The sequence below is a fragment of the Chlorocebus sabaeus genome, chromosome 21, assembly GCF_047675955.1.
Source record: "Chlorocebus sabaeus isolate Y175 chromosome 21, mChlSab1.0.hap1, whole genome shotgun sequence".
Classification (NCBI taxonomy): domain Eukaryota; kingdom Metazoa; phylum Chordata; class Mammalia; order Primates; family Cercopithecidae; genus Chlorocebus; species Chlorocebus sabaeus.
Window position 1 is genome coordinate 24,843,740 of NC_132924.1, and position 19,024 is coordinate 24,862,763.

The window sequence follows — 19,024 nt, forward strand, 5'->3', positions numbered from 1 at the left end:
ACTAGGTTTCTCTCGAGGAACCCAGTGTAATGAATGTGGCCAATGTGAATTTATAAATTACATGCAGTGTAAGTAACATAGCAACAGACCCAAAATTTCATGTTGTGCGTGCTCCACCGTTCCTTATCTGATGGGGTGAGTCATTCACTTCTCGGCAATATCCCTCCGGAGCAGTGTGCTAAGTGCTTTGGAGATGGATCCTCAGATAAATCTTGACTTTGAGATACTTTCAGAGCTTCACAAAGATACACAAAATAAACTTTATAGTGGAGGTAGAAGTGATACATGCCATACATATACAGAAAAACAGAGGAAACTAATATTTATTGAGCACATATTGTGCACCAAAAATTCTTTTCAACACTTTCACTTACGTTATCTAATCTAATATTCCTAACTATGCTTGAGGCAGGTATTGTGTTCAGTTTACAGAGCAGGAAATTAAAGCTCAGAGCTGATAAATAACCTGCTGAAGAAATCATTGTTCCTAATACTCATGCTGTTTCCACTCTGTATCGCTGAAATGCCTTACGAAAGATATCAAAATAATAAAGTGAGGAAGAATATGACCCATTTAGTTTCAGTTTTCTCTCGACTTCATTGATCTTTTTCCTCCTTTCTACTACAGGTAAGTAGATACCTGAAACATCCTAAGGGGTTGGCCCTTAGCAACTTTAATGATTATGCATATTCTGGTAATTTCAAAAATAAATTCATTTGGATTTGGCCAAGCAACTCCCTCCTGTCTTTCTCCTATGATTTAGTACTCGTGTTGGAGATAATTAACCGTGCTGCCTTTCTAGGCTGACTTTCCATAGGTATGCTATCCTAAGCATGGGCATTCCTTAAGGAAACTTGGGCGTGGCAGCACCTTTTCTTGTAATCAGGGCCTCTCATACCCTTTTTAACATAACCACTGACAAACCCTCTATAGTATCCTTTCTTGGGTGGGAATTATTACAGCTCCAGTACATCTATTCAGTATATCAGAAGTTGCTGGATATACTCACTAAATGACCCAGATTTCATCTTTCTCACAATTTAACACTTTAAATAAATGCCAGCAAGCTTCACCGCGTTAGAAAATTACTATATGTCTGAAACAACTTGGATATCAATATTTGTCATGTAGCCTTCCTCGGTGTAACATCTAAAGCAATACTTATTTAGCTGACGTACGTTCTCTGCATAGTGTTTACCCAACAGTCATCACTTATGTTTGCTCATGAGGTGTTGGGGTGACGAGCCGAGCTGCTGTATTCTCAGCTGGGCCTGGAGCCTGCTTAGTTTGGCACTGATTAATGATGTGTGGAGAGCAGACAGTTTGCAGAGCCACCTTAAAAACCCAGTTAGCTAAAGATAAATAGCTGAAAGTTGGCTGATAGGAGTGAGGGAGGTGGGCTCTTGAGACAGGAGAGTCATTTTGAGAGATACCAGCATGACTTTTGGTGATCCTAACTAGGAGAAGGGACAGATTCTGCAATAGACAATATTTTGGTGTCTGGCTTCTTGGTAGACACCCTGGGATCAGGTCTAAGGCATGTTACAGATGTATTCACAAAACAGTATCGTTTCTGTGCTTTGAGTTTCACCATTTAGAAACCTGCTTAAAGAGCTTATCTTCTTCCCAATTATACCTTGAGACAAAATGCACTTTATTTATTTATTTATTTATTTATTTATTTATTTTTATTTTTTTTTTTTTTTGAGACAGAGTCTCCCTCTGTCGCCCAGGCTGGAGTGCAGTGGCCGGATCTCAGCTCACTGCAAGCTCCTCCTCCCGAGTTTACACCATTCTCCTGCCTCAGCCTCCCGAGTAGCTGGGACTACAGGCGCCCGCCACCACGCCCGGCTAGTTTTTTTGTGTATTTTTTTTTTTTAGTAGAGAGGGGGTTTCACCACGTTAGCCAGGATGGTCTCGATCTCCTGACCTCATGATCCGCCCGTCTCGGCCTCCCAAAGTGCTGGGATTACAGGCTTGAGCCACCGCGCCCGGCTGACAAAATGCACATTATACCAGTAAAGAATCATCAAATGTTCGTTTGGAAGCCCTTATGCCAAAAGAACAAGCATTTACAGCCTTGCTTTTTATTTCCCAAGTGTATTTTACACTGGAAAAGGTTTCAATATGGCCCCATATAGTATTTATTTTGCCTTATGTCCTTCCTATGTCTCGTTTTTCTTTCTCATTTCATTCACCTACTGTGTCATTGTGGTTTGGCATCCACTTCTTTTCTAAAATTGTATCTTTTGTATTTTTTATTCTTTAGGTGGGGCAGTGAGGAAAGGATGCATTGATCTTGAAGTTGTAGAGATAATGTCTCAGCCCTGCTTGGGGTGCCGTCCTTTTAGTGGCATGGCAAAACCAAACACAAAATATTTTTTATTGTCCTTTCCAGAATAGATCCCTTTCTCCATAGCACCCTGTGGGTGGTTGTTCCTGGCAGAGAACTCCTTTCTCTCTCATACTGTAAGTTCCTTTGGCAACTCCTGACCAGAGACAGTAGCAACATCGATTTCCTAAAGATAAATAACCCCTTGTTTAGAAGGCATTTTCTCACAAGCTTATTCAGAATACTCAAGTGAGAAGTTGTAAGGATGTCCAAGCCCATTTTGGGGGAAAAATACAGATAGGTGAAAGGATGTGCTGAAGGTTACACAGGAACAGTAGGACAAGAAAGATACAAAGCCAGGGAGGTGCCGGGTGTCCTCCTTACCTGATAATCTTTGACTGTACCACTTCATTCATCTGCTCTAAGATCTTGCATTTCCAGCCATCGTTTATATCTTGTCCTATCAAAGCTCATTGACCAACATTCTCTCTTTTAATCCTTGCCCTACAGTGCAGGGTCTGCACTGTACACTCCATTTGTTGGGAATCTGAGACCTAGAGAGGTTTAGGAATTTGCCCAAGGACACACAGATGGCAAGTGAGCAAGCCAAGGATTTGGAATCAGTTCTGCCTGATGCCAGTGCCTGTTGTTTTCCTTCCATATTTCACTAGAGCCAAACTGATCTTGAGCAGTTGCCTTTTCATTGACCTGCAAAGTTCTAACCACTCCCCTTACTCCACTTTTTAGATTGAGATTATACCCATCCTGCAGGACCCATCAGAGCCTGCTTTGTTCACTTAGTGTTTCCCAACCACCCTGAAATGGAAGTGGCCTTTCCTCCTGTGAATCACATGGCACTACAGCCTGTTCATTTGGCACCAGTGCCTGTAAAGCAGACAGCCTAGAGCAGGTAGGAATAGGCAGCTTTAGGTTCAAATCCCTGCTCTGGCACTATCTGGGGAATGATTTTGAGTAAGCCAATTAATTCTGTCTTGACAGATGCATCAACCTGACCTCTAAAGTCCAGCTTAGCCAACAACTCCAGGATTCTAAAGTTGTTATTATATTATTGCAAAGAATATTGAGTGTGAGTTGAGTCCTGTACTAATCTGTGCCTCCCTCACCCACACTTTCCTGCTGTCTATGCCCACCTCACCCCTAGTTTCCTGCTGTCTATGCAATGCGTTATGCAGAAGAAGGGGCAGTGGAGTATTGATGAGAGACACTTTTTGGTCTTCAGTTGTAACTCACTCCCATTTATTTGTTTGTTTATTCATTTGGTCATTCGTTCATTTATTTATTGCTGGCATTGAATTTTTCTGTTACTTCCCAAGATTTTTTCTGACATTTTCTGGAGGCCTCACCAGTACTTTGGGACAATATAGTCATAGGTTTGGAATTAAATCCTTGAAGAAAAGGACTTTCCATTTTTTAAAAAATAACCGAAGCAAGTAAGGAAAAGTCACTCTTACAATGTGAGATCTCAGAAGACAAAACTTAGGCAAATAACCCATAAATACTTTGTAACATTTTCAGCATTACAGTTTTTTCAGCATTTAATCAATCTTTGTATACCTGTACCTACAAGCCCATAGTTACCAACCCACACACACGAAAAAAGAATCAATTAATTTAAATAATCAGGTTCATGTCATGTTCAATGGTGCGTGTCCCCTTTTGCACCTAAAATCTTTGATCGCTTTTTAGCTTCTACAGTTCCTCGGGCATTCATTGTAGGAGATGGCAGTTCTGCCTACCCCATCAGCAGACACCATTTTGCAAAGCAGAAACCATCTTTGTCCCTTCTACCCCCAGCAAATTCCCTGACTCCCAGTTTTCACCTGTCAGATGTCCATGCTGATTCCAAGACTCCTTTATCACAATAATAACAGAAGTAAAATTCTCATGGTGGATGGATTTCATTTATAAGAAATACTTTTCTTGTTTACTTACTACTTGAGTGCTCACTTACTACTCACTAGGAGCTATGCATTACTCACTAATCTTTTCATCAACTTAGTGCAATAGCATTCATTAATCATAGGTTAAAGTTAAAAATGTCTTTGATTCAATTCTCACATTCTGAAGTCAACTTCAGCTCCATGTTTCCATTATAATAGTTTAAAGCATATGCTTTCTAATTACAGAACTTGGATTCAAGTCTCTCTTCTGTCATTTACCAGTATAAATGCCCTGAGACTTGGTTTCTGCAACTGAAAAAAAAAGGATAGTCCCTATTTGGTAGGATTCTTTTGACGATATAATGAGTTTAAAGACTCCAAGCTTAGAGCACTGTGCCCGTGCTTAGTAAACACCCAGGAAATGCTAATAGTCAGCATTCTGTTGCCTCTAGCAGATAGGAGGTGCTTTATATGCACCTGACTCACTTGATACTGTGCCTAATTAGGTGGGAGAAAGGGGGGTATTGAATTCATTTTCAATTTTTAAACATATGTTTTCTAATTCAAGGATGAGATGCATGGTGAGGCCCAACATAAGATGTATGCTCTTCTTAAATAAGAAGTTGAGAACTGCCATTACACTATGTAGTTTAAAAGTTATTTATTTTTGAAGCTGACTTTGATTGTGACTTTACAAGATGTATGCTGTTTTGTCCCTTCTTTCACATTATCTTTTAAAAAAAATAACAAAACATGGTATTGGCTTTGCTATATAACAAATTCTAATACAAATTATATCCTTTTGGAAATCATTTTGTTTTTAATAAACAAGTAGCAAGAACATTTTTGATTTATAAATAAACATTACTTCTAAAAAATCCCCAGTAATTTCACCCAAATTACAATTCTGAGAAAGTTCCTTACACATTGATTATAGTCAGAAATTTTTTTCTAGTTACAAAATCATTGAAATTTGAAAAGAAGGAAAAAGGTGGTTGTGCTCAACATCAGTAGGTCTGGAATTTGTTCACTATTTCAGTTATTCAACAAATATTCAACAGGCTCCTTCTGAGCTGAGTGCTTGGCACTGCTCTAGGACCCATAAGCATGTCCTCACGACAACCAGCACATCATTGTCAGAGGTGTTAGTATTGACTTCAGCAGCCAAGATGGGAAGGGATATAGAAATTCTGTTTAGCTATTGGATCAAATAACTTTCACAAGGACATAAAACTGAACACAAGTTCAGGCCCCGAAAAACACTTGGTTCAGTCCTCAAGGAAGTCTAGTTAGTAATTATTGGGACTTATAAGAAAATCTGATCGAAAGTTATTGACCCATTCTATGTGTTAGGTAAGATTAACTAGTGCCCACCAATATAGGAGATGGAGGATGGTGCCACTGTGAATGCCAAATTTAGTGGACTGGTGGTGGCTACTTGCAGACAGAGTCCAGGTTCAGCAGAAAAAAGAAGTGCCATGATAGATTAGTGATGTCTGCCATTGGCATGGGAGAGAGGAGTGGTGAGATATGTGCCACATAATTGTCTATTCTGTGTCCTCCAAAGGACTCATCAGTAAGGAAAGGGACTGCATTTGGGTGAGAGCATGGCAGACCCAGCAGATTTCTGGAAACCATTACAATAGCTGGCTTCACAGCTGTGAGAGGTAGAACAGAGGAGCAGAAAGGAAGAGGGATGGAGTGAAGAAACACAAGAACCTTTTCAGATCTAGCTTGGGCTCATTGACTTCACACGACTGAGGAACTGTCCAGGTTTTGCAGAGTCAGGGCACTCTGGGTTGTTTTAATTGTCTGAGTTTTGTAGCTGTGGTGGGTGACAAGTTCCCCTTTAAAGATAATAAATGGCTTGCAATTACTTTACTTTGGAAAGTGCTCTTCTGCCCCAGAACACTGTAATAACCAGTCATGGAAGAGAAAAGGTCTGGGGATTTATGAGGGTGTCCCAATTTTCAACCATTTGGGAGAAATACAGCAGGACATTGGTACAGCAGTGTATTAGTAAGAGTTAATCTATCATTGCTGCTCTCTCAACCCTCTTTTTCCCTCTGCTTAAAACGATCACAGGGATTCATCCCTGGCCTTCATGAAGACTTGCCAGAATTTTTTTTTTTTTTTTTGCACATAAGTCTAGAAATACAATCTAGTTGACCTTCAGTTTCTGTACCAAAAGGGACATTTTCCAAATATGAGGGATTTTAAAATTCAGTAGTCATAAAAATACAAATGAAGCATGGTCTCTTCCTTTAAAGGGCTCAAGGTCCTGCTGGGGAGATGAGTAGTGAATAAATAATTTCACTGCACTCTGAGATATATGGTTGTTAAAGCAATAGGGTAAGAATGGACATAGATTTCTAAGAGCAAAAAAAACAGTGGTGTGCATAATAGTCACTTTGTTTTCCTGCCCCTAAATTGTATTGATAATAGCACTTACTGAGATCTACTCTTATAGTTTGTTTACACACCAACTTTCTCCTAAGCGCCTTTTTTTTTTTTGAGGTCTTGCACTGTCACCCAGGCTGGAGTGCAGTGGTACCATCATAGTTCACTGCAGCCTCCAACTCTTGGGCTCAAACGATCCTCCCACCCCAGCCTCCTGAGTAGCAAGGATTACAGGCATGAGTCACTGTGCCCGGCCTTACCTAAGTGCTTTTGAGTTTCTCAGGGGTGGATACTGGTCTGGTTATTCTCTCTGCTCCCAGCACCTCCTCACCCAGCCATTAGCACATATTAATCTTGGTAAATGTTAGCTGAGCGAATACAGGCCTGAGTATACTTCTAATGCTTCTAACATAATACCAGGTATCAACAACTTATTAGAAAAAATGTAGACAATCAGAACATATTTATTCTTATAATATTTCATTAATAACTCAGCTGAATTTATTTGAAAACTAAAATGGTGTTTTCAATTTCTCAACAAAGAATGGGCCACTTAGAATGTGACACTGTTAGTTTGATCTGTGCTAAAAGGGTGAAAACATAACATTTTCTTGTATATATCACAGAATCTTGACGAGTAGGCTCTGAAGTTCAGCTTTGTGGCCACTTCCACTGCCTGGTCTGTCTGTTGAGGCAAGTTCATGAACAGTTTCATTTTGGTTGATTATACTCTCCTCGCAGGGTGACTTGCTGGAGTCGTCTTTGATTTCCTCTGAGTTCACCAGCCCTGCCTGATGGCAGATCAGAGCTGGTTTATGGGAACCAGACCTTGCTTTTCCTACCTCATTTCCCCTGTGGTCTTGCCTGAGCAGTCTGCTTAAGAAAAGCTTAACAAATCTCCTTTCCAGAGGGGCAGGTTGTCCCATTTCATTTGTCACTATTTAACAGCTTATGCAAAACATGCTGGTAGAGCTAAGTGTGTGGGGCTTATTCACAGGCATTGATGAGAGATCATCACAGTGACCACTGACCCCTTTTCAGGCCTTACCAATGAGTTGAGTGAAGAAGGGGCAGTGATTGAGTATCAGATTTGTTGGTAAACACCCTGAATGTTGAAAGGAATGCCTGTGGATATCATTTATTCATTAACAAAGACAGAAAGGATTTGCTAACCCTTCCTAGAATCTTGTGTTTTGGCATCATGATGGTGTAACTTGGAAAAGAAAAATCCATCTAGTCTCAGTTACTTCTTCAATGGAATTCCTCCCCTGATTTTGGGGAGCTCCCAGGGAAGTGAATCCACCATCCCCTCCCCACCAAGTACAGGCAAAACTTAGCTGCAAGAGAGCAGCACCCCAGGAGTTACTCCATGTAGTTTAGGAGACCTTCCATATGGGAGAGTCATTCCTTGTAACTTCAGAATGATTTGTAGAAGGCTTTGTTTTCACCCTATGTTTGGTGAAGTATGGACAAATTTGAACAGGCATTAGAAAAACCAACAGTAGCATGATTATTAAAAATTTCTAGCCATTTTCTCCCAATCCTGTTGGTGAAAGAGTTTTCCAGCCTTCTTTACAAGAAACCAACTCTATTTCTTTCTGCTTTTCCCCCACCCTGTCTCCTCGAGGTCACATGTTTTGAACTGACTTGCTTGACATGTTGTTTATTTAAAGCTGCGGATTAAATGCCACCCACTAATGTGATTTGCTTGGGCTTTGCCTGAGGCAGGCTCCATTAGACACTGGTGAAAATAGCTTCCTGTTGTCCAACCAGGTCCTTCGATTAGCTAACCAGCAAATTTAGCCCAAGTGCTGTATTTCAATTTGATTCTCTATTTAAATGGGGAATCAAATTGAATGAAATACAGCACTTGGGCTAAATTTAAATGGGGAAAAGCAGCTTTGTCACATGGCTGTTTGCCTCTTGATCTCTTGTCTCAAGAGCAGGCTGCAAAGAGAAAGTGGTGACCCCAAACTTCACCTTTTCTGTCTCCTCTTTTGCATCAGTTCCTTGCAGATGCTAAAGAAAGTGAGAAGGATGTTGCATACATAAACATTGTTCTTCAACTGAGCACTAATTGAGTTTAAGATGAATTTCTGGTTAATGTGTTTACCTATTTATTTTTACCAGTTATAAAGATGCCTTGAGCCTTAAATTAAAGTGCTTTCTCATGAGGTACATGGCAGTTATTCATGGCCTGTGTCTGAGTCTTAGGAGTGGGGCAACACCCAGTGAGCACCTGTGCCGAACTGCAGGGTAAGGCATTGCATAACAGGTTATTTAGGGGTCTAACACCAGGGCCCTTAACACTCCCATTTTGGATTATGACCAGATTCTCAGGATGCTTGAAGCTGCCTGAGCATCGCTATCCCTTGCCATCCATTCTTGTTTCATTAGAAGCTGCAAATCCAAGCAAGGCAGTAGCAGCACTGGGAGCAGCTCTCTTCCCAACTGCTTCAGTGCCATCTGTTTGGCTCTCGAGGCATATTTGAAAAGTCACCTTTTATACTTTCATCACAGCCTGTCCTCAGGTTCCCCGGGCACTGCCTGGACGCTGCCAGCTGCAAGCCTGCCTGCTCAGGGTGGGCACTCATTGCTGCCCAGCTCTGATGGAGATTCTGGGAACACTGACCGTCACTGCTGCCCAAGGAGGTATGAGCTACTTTGAAAGACATTGGCTGCCCTCGCTAAAGCAGGTCCCTACACAGTGCCTGATCCAGGTAGCCTGAGGCCCTCCACATGCCTCTCACTGAGGTAGCCCAGGGGGAGTGGTCTGGCCTCAGGTAGCAGGTGGTGTCTGAGGGACCCACCCAAGCAGGCTGAGAGCAGGCACAGTCCCCTGTCCACCAATCTGACCGTCCCCAATGAGAGTACCAATCCTATCCATGCTGTCAGGAGGAGTTGAAGACCAAGTTTTAGGAGAACTGTGGGCAGTAACACGCAGAGGACTCGGCTCTCTGGTTGGCATCTGTAAGTCACATTGGGCAGCACAGATGAAAGGGTACAGGCCCTTTCTCTCTTTTCCCTGGAAGTGCAGTCATTCCTCCTTCCTACCTTCTTATGCTTCTTGATTCAGACCAGTGTTCCTCCACCCCAGCTGCGTATGCACCTCCCCTGGAAAGCTTTGCAGAACATGACCCGTGTCCAGAACCCATTCCAGGGTCAGAATCTTGATGGATGAGGCCAGGCATAGACATCTCGTGAATTTTGTTACACAGTGAATGTTGAGAACCACTGGTTTTAGAGGTTGTTTCTTTCTGGTAGTCATTTAGTGAGCCCATTATTCATAAATTAAACAGATATTTTCTCAATCATTACTCTGTGACTGGACTGTGCAGGCTCTGGAGATGAGATAGTAATAAAGGAGGGCACAGGTCATTACATTATGGTACAGTCAGTGCTATGATGGGGCTGTGATGGGAGAATGGGGACAGGAACCCTGACTTTGGGGGAAGTGTGGCAGGTCAGGAAGAATGATCAAGGATGGTAACATCTAGGCCTAGGATTGACAAATGAGCAGGGGCTAGAAGGAAGATAGTAGTCATGGGTAGGAGGAAGGGCAGGAATGAAGGCACAGGAGTGAAGTTCAAGCACTGAAAGGATCCTAGTGAGACAAGATCGTGGGGTGCAAGGGCTCGGCCAGGTAAGGACGTCTCTACGAGATGGGAAAGTAGACGGCAATGCATTGGAGAGGCTGGCCTTCACCCAAGAGGAAATGCTGGGCCCCTGCAGGGTTTAAACAGGTGAATGACATGATCAGCTTTGCATTTTGGAAATCAGCTGGCTGGAGTGAGGAGGAGCTGGAAGGGGCAGAGTTGAAGTAAGAAGGTTGTTGGGTAAACCAGGAAGGGCAAGGGTCCAGGGAGAGGTCAGTGAGAATGACATGAAGTAGAAGAAACAGATATTCAAGAGGCAAAGTCAACATCCCACCACTCCTGAAAACTCTGATCCTCAGAGCAAAATTCCTGACTTTCATCAACATGCAGGTTCCCAAGCTCAAGAAGTTTCATTATTTTGATCACTGATACATCACTTGCCATCGCTTACCAAAGACACCCTCAGAGTTACATATGGTCACAAATCCAGGTATATGGCACCCAGAGAACAAGACTTGGGTTGTCAGTGGTTTGCATTCAAGAATAACTCAGGAAGAATAAAACTAATGGAGAAAGTTTCAGTCTGTTGTTGACCATTATTTTTCTCATAGCACTTAACTTCGTTTTTGATGTGATGCACCATAAGCTTCGTGTTGGTTGGGTTGTGAAATGCCATCCTAGAGAGGAAGACTTACAAGGACCTCACTGCCCACGTTAAGCACAGCACTGGCTTTGGCTCTAAATTAGGTCTCATCACCCCTTCAGACAGATGCTCACAGGACCTTAGAGCTCAGAGGGCCGTTAGAGACACACTGAAGAAACAGAGGCAGGAGAAGTTAATGACTTGCTGAGTTCTCTTATTACTGGATGCCAAGATTAGACCACACATCCTTTGTGAAATTCAGAGAAGCTTTTTTGCATTTATTAATGAACAAAGTGTTTCGAATTCATCTGGTATAATTGAGGACACATGATGAAATTGAGAGGAGCCAGAGGTTGCACACTTGCTGAGCTGTGATTTCAAAGCAGTTTCTCTTCATTTACATTAAGGCTGACCCCACAGGACCCTAGACGAGGAGGCCCTTCACCAGGGGACTGCAGTGGTGGAACCACAGTGAGAGGTGAGGCAGAAAAGAGCAAGGACAGGCCAGAGCATCTTCCGAGCCCTGAAACCATTCAGGCAAGAGTTGAGAATACTGTTTGATGAAAACACCTCTCTTTAATCTGTCGGAACCAATTCTGTTCAATTTGTCCTGAATATAATCTTGAACCACCCTGCATGTATTATAAAACACCCAGAGTCATCTTGTGAAGATTCGTAAGTTGTTTGCAAGCTGCAAGGAGATGATTTTTTTTGGATAAGATGTCTAGGACTGTGATTCAGAGGAAACGTCGTAACATATTGGGCACAATGCTCTACATCTCTTAATCCTAATTAAAGATTATTACCCCTACTTTATAGATAAGAAAACCAAGGTTCAGAGAAGTTGAGTGATTTGCCCAGCTTGTAAGTGACAGAACCAGACTTTGAAATGACTTATGCCTAACTATAAAGCCAGGTGTTGTTTTTATTTTACAGTAGGCATTGGCAAGCTACTGTTGCAGGCCAAATCCAGCCCACCACCTGTGTTTTGTAAAGTTTTATTAGAACACAGCCATGCCCATTCATTGACATATTGTCTGTCATTATATAAGTTGCCATGGTAGAGTTGAGTAATTGCAGCAGACACTATATGGCTCACAAAGACTAAGATACTACTATCTGCCCTTAACAGAAGTTTGCTAACCCCTGTCTAAGCCTGTCTTACCCCTGTCTAAGCTACTCTTTGAACACAGACAGCACCTTTATTTTCTCTCTCCTTCGTTTTAATATGCATGACACCACTCAGCAAAGTGTCCTGCATGCATGGCCTGGCCTAGGTACTCCACTCCCTGATCTGGCAAAACTATAAAGTAAAACTATTGTGAGTTTCCAGAAGCTGACCCAATTTTAAAGACCTCTATATGGAGGTAGGCCAAGGAGGGATCAATAATTGTCCCTACCAGGTAAGCCATCAGTTTGTACCCTCACTTCTCACACTTTTTCTGGGCAAGGCCATTTCTCCACATTGTACCCTTAGAGTGTACCCCCAAAGCGATCCCTGGCCTCTGGGAAATTATCCTTCCCACCCATAAGCACTTAGGGTCTTCTTCCCCCAGACCCCTCTGCAGGCAGAATCTTTCCAATTCTTTGGTTGTTGTGAGCCTTCAGTCCTTTTGTTGTGTGTAAGGAACATTCCTGGGAAGAAAAATGGTCCAGCAATAAAGTCTCCCCCACATGAGTCATTTTTAGCTAGACTGGGTTGGCATCTGTTTTTCCTAAGACAGCCTTTTCTCCACCGTGAAGATAAATCAATTTAATGGACACCACTGATTGGGGGTAAACTGTACTTTTTTTGTAAGTATTGACCACCCGTTAGTGGCAGTGCCCAGTAGCATAGACCATTGTACCTTCTCCAGAAACCCTTCACTTGGCTGTAGATCTATCGCCTTCCAGCTCTTTCCCTGGAAAGAAGCCCAAAATGACCTCTGGAGCCCTAAGACACCATCCCACGGCCACAGGCTTTGTTCTTTGGCTTTGTGAAAGTGTGCTTTATAAACCTTGTTGGCAGACTCATCAATCTGCTAAGGACTTATTTGTTGTGTCAATCTACAGATGAAAGGTGGGAGCCTAAAAGCCTCTGGCATTGCTCATACCAACCATATTACACTCTGGAATATATTGTATTAAGTAGTATGGGCCATCATACAAGTAAGAAATAGTTCCTGCCCTCCAGGGACTTACAATCTAGACAGCATGAAATGTACACCAATAACTAGCTTCACTGCTTGCTGGTGATATGACAAGACTCGCTGGAAGATGTAGATGCCATATGGAAGACTCAGAAGGGGTGCTGGATGTTTGCCAAAATCAGTGGTTCTCATACTTGAGCATGCATTAAAATCACCTAGAGAACTGTTAACATAGATTGCTGGGTGCCACTCTTAGCATTTCTGATTCAGTAAATCTGGGGTGGGCCCAGGAAGTTGCATTCCTACCAAGTTGTCAGCTGATGCATGTGTGGCCCAGGAATACCCTGTCCAAAATATTTTTACAGGAGAAGCTTCTTACATACGTAAATTCCTTCTGGGATTGTAAGGGAGCTGACATTGGTTGAGTGTCTAATATGTTCTCTTCAGTATATTAGGTACTTTGGCTATAATATTTTCTTTAGATTTCACAACGCTGTGAATTTCATATTATTACTAGCACTCTACAATGAGCAAACTAAGGCTTAGGAAGAGGAACTTACATTTGCTAGATATCCAGTATGTACCGTAAAGGATGTGGGGCATTATCCAGTTTACAACTGTTTGAATTCTAAATGATTAGTACTCCTAGTTTAGGAGTGGTAAAAAAAAAAAAAAATGAATAAAGATAGTAAAAATGAGTCTGAGAGAGATTGAGTGTCTTGAGGAAGGTCAAAGCCCCAGGAAACATGCATGCTGGATTCAAAATCACGTGTTGGGTTCTAAAGGCTGAGAAGCCATACTGCAGCTAGTACCTGTCTGTTTGCCAAAAGCTACTAATGTAGACTCCAAAAGCATGTTTTCTTCCATGCTTGAAGCATGTACGTCCTACCTCCTTGCCTTTGCTCATGCTGGTCCTTCTGCTTAGAATTCCCTTCTCCCTCTTCTTCACCTGAATAACTCCCATTCATCCTCCAAGCAAAATATTGTCTCAGCCATGGAGACTTCTGTAACATCCCCTCCTTACCCCAACTAGAGCAGAAATAATGACTTCTTTGTAAGCGTTCCAACATACTTTATATTATCAAATTCCTTCACAGACCCCCAAAGTCCTCTGGTGACATATCCTTAGTTACAGAAACAAAAAAAAAAAAAATCCAAATTTTTCATTTTAGCCATCAAAGCCATCCCCCATCTGACCCAGCTTGCTTTTCAACCACAGCTTGCAGCTCCACCTGATTTTTCCAACTAAACAAAACTGCCGAACACTCTTCCCAACCCACGGCTATGTTCTCCTTCCCCCTCCAAGACTTCACTCAGGCTGCTGCTGTCACCAAGAATGGCCCCTCCCCTGCACCTCAGCCTGTTTGCATGTGACCTTTCCACCAGCCCCAGCTAAAGTCCTGGTGCTATGCCCTCAGCCCTTTGGGAGGGCCTCCATAAGTGTTCGTGGAGTGAACACCTGACCCCTTGCTCCCCTGTGACATCACGTCTTCCCTTGGGTGAGGCAAGTATATGTCTTCCCACTGTCCCAGGCTGAGAGCTCATCCGGCGCAAGGCCTGCAGTGTCTCATCATTCCTTGCACTGAGTAGGTGCTCACAAAACATTTGTTGAAAAAAATGGATAAATGATGCTGGATGAAGCTTGTGGATTAAAGGCAGGATGGGAGAACTGATTGGATGAGGAGCACATGTAGACTCAGTAGGTCTTGTGATAAAACACAGGAGCACATTTACATGCCCAACAATGAGAGCAGGGACATAGGTGGACTTTGCCAGAATGCTTGATTCCATTTAGGAACCTCCTATGCGCGTACCTTTAACCCGGTCTTCCAAGGAGCCAAAAGGATTTCTCAATTTGAAGTACAAATGTCTTGTGGGACTCTCACTTTTTTTGTAATTTGTAACATTATTACAGAGAATATGGGCTAAGAAGACTCCAGAAACACACCACTGACAGGGTCCAGACATCGATTGAATGAGGGGGCAATACCAACAGCAAATGCAGATTCTAAGAGCGTACTTTCTTTGATGTCTGTGGCAAAGCACGTACTATAACTAAAAGCTTAATTCCATTGATTTTCTGATGCCTCCACAACACCGTCTGTGGGTTTTTCAAACAAATAGTAAAAGGTGTGATGTTTTCTAAGGAAGATAGAGTTAAGGATGGTGGTTGTGAATGTCTTGATTTGTGAATGTCTTGCACATGTGAAACATTAACAGAGACATAAAGCTATCAGTTGTAAACCTTGTAGCTAAATTGCAAAGGCGCAGAGGAAAGTTTGACTTATGTAACTCTTTTGTCTTCTTAAAAAAATTAATGATACCTTTCACTGAGATTATTTTCCTTGACATGCAGAGTGACCATAGAACTTCTCAGGGCTGGTGCCAACAAAACTGTGAAGTGAAGTAGGTGAAGCTAGTCTTTCACTCCACCAACCTCTGTCCTGTGCTTTATACCCACTGCTTACATCCCTTCCTCTGGGACCAGGTGCCTGCTTTTTCCTTCTCCCTATCAACCTAGTCTTAGGAAAAGTTCTATACTTTCTTCAAACTGAAGTATAAGTGATTTGGGGAAAATTCAAAGGATTATTCTATTTATGTATTCTTGCATCTAGCAAGGATCAAAGTCTTAAGCTAGAGGAATGGGGCTCTAGGAGTGGATTTTAAGCATAATCTATAAGTAGGAGTTAAAGAGTTCCCCACATTCCGTAAGGGATCATCATGATTTCCATGCGGAGGTGCACCCATGAGCCTGTAAATGCAGGCGATTTTTAAAAGTCACTTGTTGAATTAACTTGGCTATTTCTACTCAGCTTCCCTCTCCTACTCCTCCCTTTCCCTGGACAATCTCAGCCCCACAGCTGGTCCTCCTCTTGGACATCACTGTATGTATTTGTTGGGATTCTTTGGTTGCAAGTGACAGGAACAGTCAAGCCATCATCCAAGCCCTCTTCCAAAAAAAAAAAAAAAAAGCTCTTGTAACCAAACAACCAAATGCAGGACTTGAATTACCTTTACAGTTGAACAAGGCTTAACTATTAACACTCTCTCTCTCTCTCACACACACACACACACACACATATCTATTGTCTTCTGTGTGCTTCTACTGGCATTAGTCTCATTATCTTCCCCTTTCCTAAATATGAAGGGACATAGTCTTACAGTTCTCAATTTGGGGGAAAGAGAGCATGCTTCGGGTCTACCTCAAGACAGAAAAGTCTGAGGCAGAAAAGTCTGGGGAAGGATGCTGATTGGTCAGCTCAGGTCACGTGACCACTTTGGCTCATTGCTGTGTCTAGGCAGATGTGTAATCACCATTATCTCTGTGACATCCCCTTAAGAAACACATGACATGAGGGAATCACCTTCTTCATCTGTAAAAGGAGGGGAGTGGAGATCGCTCTAAAACTCTTAGCTTTAACCTGATTCTGTTTGAAAATCATATCTTCATTTTTGGTATTCTTATCACTATATCTTTGTCTCTCATCATGTCCAACCTCCCACAAGAAAGCCAGATATCATTGGCAAACAGTAATGATCTCCTTGGCTCAATTCTGAGTCTCTCTAAGTGGGCAAAGCAGCACCCCCTATGGTGCCCCTCACATGATACAGCAAAGCATTATAGCTCAACTTTGACCAAATTTAATCATTTTTGCCACATGATGTTAGACGGTCACAATTTCCAAATTTGTCAAGCACTCCAAATTTGGCATTTTGCCTAAGTTAAAAAAAAAAAAAAACAGATCTGGTGACAGATCAACTGGAAATTTGCCTGTATGACATTATGCTGGGGGCATGAAACAATGCTTATGCAACTAATTCCAATTCAGATGCAACCCAGGTTCAAAGCAGCTGATACACAGTGGTGTTCCAGATTATTCATTTATTTCCCTTCCCATGAAATGTCTTCAATGAAAAGCCTATCCACCTGCCAACAAAGTCCATCAGCCTGTCATCTCTATCGTTTCTGCACTTCTACTGTAATGATCCTTGGCCATGTCCACCTTTCTGAGACCATTAGTTCATAGAAGGCAAGAAATACATCATATGCGTATTTGTTCAACATCTAGTCTATGCCAAATCCATCCTCTTGGGTTGCTTGGGATCCTAGGATTCAACTACATATGTGTGATTTGGGGCAAGTCATCAATCCTTTCTCAGTCAGTTTCCTTTTCTTTTACATAGTGGTAATGGCACCTCCACTGTATTGGAGGGAGGATTAAATAAGGTGATAAAGAGCAAACTGCCTAGCACAGAATTCAACATATAGCAGGGGTGCATCTGTCGTTTGCCTTATTTTTAAGTTCCCAAATGACACGAAGAATGGTGGCATGGGTGGCAGCATAGTCGGGTGTTTACAATCCTGATATCCAATCCCAGCTCAGCCACTTAATGACCAATGGTATGATTTTGAAGTTTCTTAAGGTTTCAAAGCCTCAGTTTCTTCATATGTAAAGTGGAATTGATGGTAATATCTACCTCATAGATTTGAGTGGCTAAAGAAAGAAAACATAGATAAAGCACCTACCATAGCATCTGGCACATAGATTCCTATAAATGGTATCACTTGTTGCTATCATCTGTAATGGAGGGTGAAAAAAGCAGCAGCAAGATTCCACTCTGAGATGCTTCTGTGTTTTTTCTGGTCTTTTCCTGCTGTATGCATCCTGATAAAGATGAACCCACATTAATAGAGGCAGTGGTTAATTGCCTCCTTGTGGGCTAGCCCTGTCCTGAGGCAGAAAATTACCATATTCTTCTTTTTTCTTGAAGCTTCCAGTGGGATATGTCTGTTCTAATTTAATAAACCTCTTTTTTTAGCGCCTGGCTCAAAGAGGCAATACCACATGTACATTTCCAAATGCATAATTAGTATGAACACTCAGGCCCTAACTACATGGGGAAAGCAGTCTGGGAGAGCGGGGTGTGAGTATCTGTTCACATTCATTTGAAGCAGCGCCAACCAAACTTCCACAGTTAATTGTATCTCAGTGATTTTCTCCTGGAAGAAAATAATTACTATGCAGGGCTCTAGCTGCTGCTTGGCCTTCGTTCATTCCTGACTCTTGAGTTGGCATTGTTTACAATGTTGAGTCAGCAGCAGTCACATAATATGTCAAGCAAGTGGAGTCCACCTCCCACCCCGAGCTTCCCCACCCCACCAGTTCCCTGTTATCAGTCCATTTCCTTTCTTGTGTTCCGGCAATACAAGAGAAAATGAAAGATGGGCATGATGGAAGTTTACTCTTTTGGAAAAGCACACTCAAGGTTCATATTGAGCATGCATGCAGAGGGCACCAGGGAAGCAGGGAGCCCTTAACTCGGAAAGGCTTTCCTGAACGGGAAAGTTCAGCCCCCAGGAAAATGATGGTTTTCCTTTCATCTGCAGGTAATGCAGGTGGTGAAGGAGCAGGTTATGAGAGCACTTACAACCAAGCCTAGCTCCCTGGACCAGTTCAAGAGCAAACTGCAGAACCTGAGCTACACTGAGATCCTGAAAATCCGCCAGTCCGAGAGGATGAACCAGGAAGATTTCCAGTCCCGCCCGATTTTGTAAGTTACCCCGTATTGACCTCTGTCTCCCAAAAGACTCTAACCCACTATTTCTCGAATGATCGCCTATCACGAAGCTGGGCTGTGTCGTGAGCTCCTCAGGGAAGGTCAGCAGAAGACATTCCGAGGGATCTCTTATTTAATTAGGGGAGTCTCAGCAGCTCCTTGAGGAAGGGCTGGGCTGAGTGGAGTGGGCCAGGTGCTGGAAGAATGGATCTAAACCAGGAACTGGCCCCGTTAGTGACAAGTCTTCCAGGGATTTGTAGCTTAAAAGTTTGGACCTTTTCCAACACTTGGAACAATTTTTTTTCCCTTTGTCCAGTAAAACTATATTTCATGCGGGTGCCCTTTGAATAGCAAGACCTTCCGAGCCAGCCAGAGTGAGGCCCATCCATAGGTAAAGCAATATGAAAATGAAAGTAGCATGAGTCCAAATGAGTGGGAGTGAGAGCTTGAGAGGAAGAGAGTG

General features: G+C 42.4%; 1 protein-coding gene across 5 annotated transcripts in view; it reads left to right on the forward strand.

The window, feature by feature from the left end:
• Positions 1-19,024, forward strand: part of ELMO1 (engulfment and cell motility 1) — a 578,573-nt gene that overhangs the window by 519,857 nt on the left and 39,692 nt on the right. For all 5 annotated transcript variants that reach the window (XM_007981596.3, XM_007981595.3, XM_073008962.1 and 2 more), the window contains one exon: positions 18,392-18,555. In XM_007981596.3, the coding sequence (XP_007979787.1) occupies positions 18,392-18,555 (164 nt within the window). The remainder of the gene's footprint in view (positions 1-18,391; positions 18,556-19,024) is intronic.